This window comes from Triticum aestivum, chromosome 4D (genome assembly GCF_018294505.1).
Source record: "Triticum aestivum cultivar Chinese Spring chromosome 4D, IWGSC CS RefSeq v2.1, whole genome shotgun sequence".
Lineage (NCBI taxonomy): Eukaryota > Viridiplantae > Streptophyta > Magnoliopsida > Poales > Poaceae > Triticum > Triticum aestivum.
The window spans coordinates 23,025,117-23,029,330 of NC_057805.1; the positions used below are offsets into that span (position 1 = coordinate 23,025,117).

At 45.2% G+C, this 4,214-nt stretch overlaps 1 protein-coding gene across 1 annotated transcript; it reads left to right on the forward strand.

Annotated features, from left to right (window-relative positions):
• The first annotated feature begins 657 nt into the window (after positions 1-657).
• LOC123099481 (chaperone protein ClpB) lies at positions 658-4,214 on the forward strand. The gene is made up of 7 exons (XM_044521630.1): positions 658-1,112; positions 1,305-2,139; positions 2,538-2,704; positions 2,794-3,134; positions 3,244-3,523; positions 3,599-3,796; positions 3,920-4,214. Exons 2-7 carry the CDS (start codon positions 1,308-1,310, stop codon positions 4,103-4,105), a joined length of 2,004 nt encoding a protein of 667 aa, XP_044377565.1. The 5' UTR covers positions 658-1,112; positions 1,305-1,307; the 3' UTR covers positions 4,106-4,214.

A 4,214-nucleotide genomic window follows, 5' to 3' on the forward strand; every position in this document is an offset into this window, starting at 1 on the left:
TTTAAATACAACTTTTATATTTTTTAAATATATTGGCAAAACATTCTATACAGATTTAAACATTTTTCCAAATACAAGATTAACATTTGTAATACATAATTAACTTTTTAACATTTTAAAATGCTTGATTAATATTTTTAGAAAAATGTTACCATTTTTAATACACGGACAATGTTTTTTATATCCATTTAGCATTAGATTTTTAATTAATGGTCAATGTTTTTAATACACATTTAATATTTTCAAATGCTTGTTTAATATATTTTTCAAATGCTTGATTGATATTTTTTGAACATCATCAACTTTTTTCGCACACATTGTATAGTTTTTGTATACATTTTCCGTATACATGAGAAACATTTTTTTATATGCATTTAATATTTTTCATTTTCTTAGTTAACATTTTTTATACATGGCCAACATTTTTTCAATACACATCTTAACCATTTTTTAAATGCTTAATTAATATTTTTCCAATGCAAGATTCACATTGATTGAATACATGGTCTAACATTTTTTTCTATACACATTTGAAGGCGCCTGACGCGAGAGCACGCTAGGTCTCGATATAAGCGAGACATAGCGCTGGCCCTGCGTAAGCGGGATTTACCAGCAGCTGAATTGTAGAAGGTCTGACGGGCCAGTTAGAATGGGTAACCCACGAGAGTGCGTGCCTTTTACTCTTGGACATGTGCGTGCGTGTTGGTTATCGAAAAAGAAGGAAATTGCCTGCGAGAGCAGACCGGACGGGGACTCGAGCGGCGCCGCCGCCGGCGCGCACCTGACAAGGTCGAGCCAACGAGGGCTCCTGGGCGTGAGCGGTGAGCAGCGGAACACCCACCGGTGGATTGGAACTGGGGCAGCGCCGGTGCGCACCTACCCAGATCGAGGCGACGAGGGTTTCTGGCGTTGAGCGGCGGAGCACCCGTCGGCGGATTGGGGGCTCGAACGGCGCCTGCGTGCACCTAACCAAGCCGAGGCGACGAGGGGTCCTCGGCATTGGGCCGAGCGGCTGCGGACTGGACATCGCTGGGAGCGGCGGCGATCATCGGAGCAGCTACTCTCAGGAGTCCTGAGAATCGCTTTCCTCTGTTTTTCTGAAGAAAAACAAGGTTAACTTTCTGCCCATCAATTTGCAAGATCCTACAATCTTGATGTCAAAAAATGCTAAGACTGCTAGTTAAAGTAGCTACAGAATTCCACACCGTATGCAAAACAAAGTTTAATCCCTGCAAGACAATTACTTGTGGTCTTTTATATATGTATATGTAATTATGTACAACTGGATGTTTTGCCTTGTTCAGGATATGCATTTCGATAGGGTCATGGTGGAGCCTAGAGTATACGATCGGCTGGGAGCCTCTGTGCCGCGCTCCGGCGGACACGTGTCTAGCGACACCAAAGCCGTCCTCTGCCTTGGGGCAGCCGCTGCTGTGGGCTGGGCAGCGTGGAGGTACTACCAACGCCGTGCGTGCCTGCGGAAGTTCGGCCGGGACATGACGGCATTGGCTGGAAAAACCGATCCGGTGATCGGCCGCGATGACGAGATCGACCGTGTCGTCTCCATCCTCTGCCGCCGGACCAAGAACTGCGTCGCGCTCGTCGGCGCTGCAGGGGTTGGCAAGACGGCTGTCGCCGAGGCCCTCGCCCAGCGCATTGCCGCCGGGATGGTCCCCGATGTTCTCGCCGGTGCGCGCGTCATTGAGCTCGACGTCGGGGCATTGGTGGCTGGGACCAAGTGGCGTGGCTCCTTCGAGAGACGCATGAAGGACGTGATAAAGCAGGTGGAGGCCGCGGACGGCAAGGTGATTCTGTTCATCGACGAGATGCACATGCTTCTTGGCGCCGGGCGGTCCAGGAGGAGTGCCATGGATGCTGCCAACATGCTGAAGCCAGCGTTGGCCCGTGGCCGTATCCGCTGCGTGGGTGCCACAACTTTCGATGAGTACCGTAAGTACATCGAGAAGGATGCCGCACTGGAGCGGCGGTTCCAAAAGGTGCAGGTCGAGGAGCCGAGCATGGACACAACCATTGAGATTCTACAGGCGCTAAAGAAACGGCACGAACATCACCATGGCTTGGAAATCCAGGATGCAGCTCTTGTTGCTGCTGCACAGCTTGCTGGCCGCTATATCACCGGTGAGGAACCCACCATCAGTTTTACTCATGTTGTTTGATGTGCACCCACCTAGTCACTTAGGAAGTACTCCCTCTGTAAACTAAGATAAGAGTGTTTAGATCACTAAAGTAGTGATCTAAATGCTCTTATATTAGTTTACGGAGGGAGTATATACTTAAAAATAAGGGAAGAAGATGGAGTATATATGGTCTTAATTTGTTATAGTCAGATGTTCATCTTTGTTAAGGCTCACTTGCCAATTTAAGCTATTTACATGAAAGTTGTGCTGTACAATTTAAGGGAGAGGATAATCACATTGGAGCACCCTTGTTGCATTGGGTACATCAATGCATTGATTAGTGGTAAGAATGTATGTGTTGGAGAAAATTGATGGATGTTATTTCTATCTGTACTGCAGGTCGTCAGTTTCCTGACAAGGCAATTGATCTAATTGACGAGGCATGCGCCACTGCAAGCAAAAAGATGAGGCAGATTAACCGCAAAAAGGCGGAAGTGAACACTACAAAAAGTAGCTCTGCAAAGGCAATGAAGGAAGCTATTATCATCCCAGATGATGTCGCACAAGTAGGCATTCTTTTCTTAATGATATTTGTGTCTATTGTTGCGATCGACGAGTCATGCTTACCATAATGTTCCTATGTTGTTATTTGAAGGTTGTGAGCCGATGGACTGGAATTCCCGTTACGGCACTTAATCAAGAGGAGAAGGATAAGTTAATCTGCCTAGCGGACAGACTGCATCAGCGAGTTGTTGGCCAGGATGAAGCCGTCAACCTAGTCGCAGATGCAGTGTTACGTTCTAGAGTTGGCCTTGATCATCCTGGCCAGCCCATAGGCTCTTTCCTCTTCTTGGGCTCAACTGGTGTTGGAAAGACAGAGCTCGCAAAAGCTCTTGCCGAACAGCTCTTTGATAGTGAGAAGATGTTGGTTCGCTTTGACATGTCTGAATATGTTGGGAGTAGTTCAGTGTTGCGTCTCGTTGGAGCACCTCCAAGGTTTAATTCGTATACTGTGTGCTGTTTTCTTATTTTCTTAGCATTACATTATCTTATTGTACCTAGTCTTAATCTGAAGTTTGACTGGTCTCTTTTAACATATTTAAAGCTATCGTGGCCATGAAGATGGTGGACAACTGACTGAGAAAGTTAGGAGGAACCCGTACAGTGTCATCCTTTTTGATGAGGTGGAGAAAGCAGATCCCTCGGTGTTCAATATTTTTCTCCAAATCCTTGATGATAGCAGGTTGACTGATGGCAGAGGCCAGACTGTAGATTTCAAGAATACCATCATCATCATGACCTCAAATCTTGGATCTGATTACCTAATATCAAAGACGGCTAGAGAAAACACAACAATATCTACACAAGAACTTCTCATGGAACAGGTTTGTGAGTCCCAGACAGCCCCTGTGAAAGCTGCAGCAGCAATTGCTAATTATTATATGTATTTGTTCGTATAGGTTTGCAAGCACTTCAAGCTTGAGCTTCTCAACAGACTGAGTGAGATTGTTATATTTGAGCCGCTTTCGCACGACAAACTGAAGGAGATAATGAAAATCCAGATGAAGAGCATTATGGCCAGAGTAGCTACCAAGGGCATCTCTCTTTCTGTTAGTGATGCCGCGTTGGACACCATCTTATCGGAATCATATACCCCAGTAAGTATATGTTCTGTTCACAATTATCACATGTTTAAAGCCTCATGTTTGCATATGACTGAAGATTGTTTCTTCTCCGCATGTTCGTATGTTTCGGTAACATGCATCAACATCTCTTTGTAGACCTACGGTGCAAGACCCATAAGGAGGTGGATGCAAAAGAATGTGATGACAACTCTTTCCAAGATGTTGGTCAAAGGAGAAGCCGGTGAAGGCTCAACAATCTGCATTGAAGCTACTGATGACAATAAGGGTTTGAAGTATGAAGTGGTGAAGGAGGTGAGCCTACACCAGTGTGGTCTTAGCTAGCTGTAGAACACATGGAGCTTGAAACACTGATGATAAGTTTGTCAAATTTTTTGATGAGTTTATGAACAATCACCATATCCATATTTTTGAGGAGTTTATGACCAATCAC

Excerpts from the sequence above, each read along its gene's own strand:
- LOC123099481 (XM_044521630.1), top strand. The coding sequence starts at position 1,308 with ATGCATTTCGATAGGGTCATGGTGGAGCCTAGAGTATACGATCGGCTG. Across the intron at positions 2,140-2,537 it reads TGCTGGCCGCTATATCACCG|GTCGTCAGTTTCCTGACAAG; the intron begins GTGAGGAACCCA and ends TCTGTACTGCAG. Across the intron at positions 2,705-2,793 it reads TCCCAGATGATGTCGCACAA|GTTGTGAGCCGATGGACTGG; the intron begins GTAGGCATTCTT and ends TGTTATTTGAAG.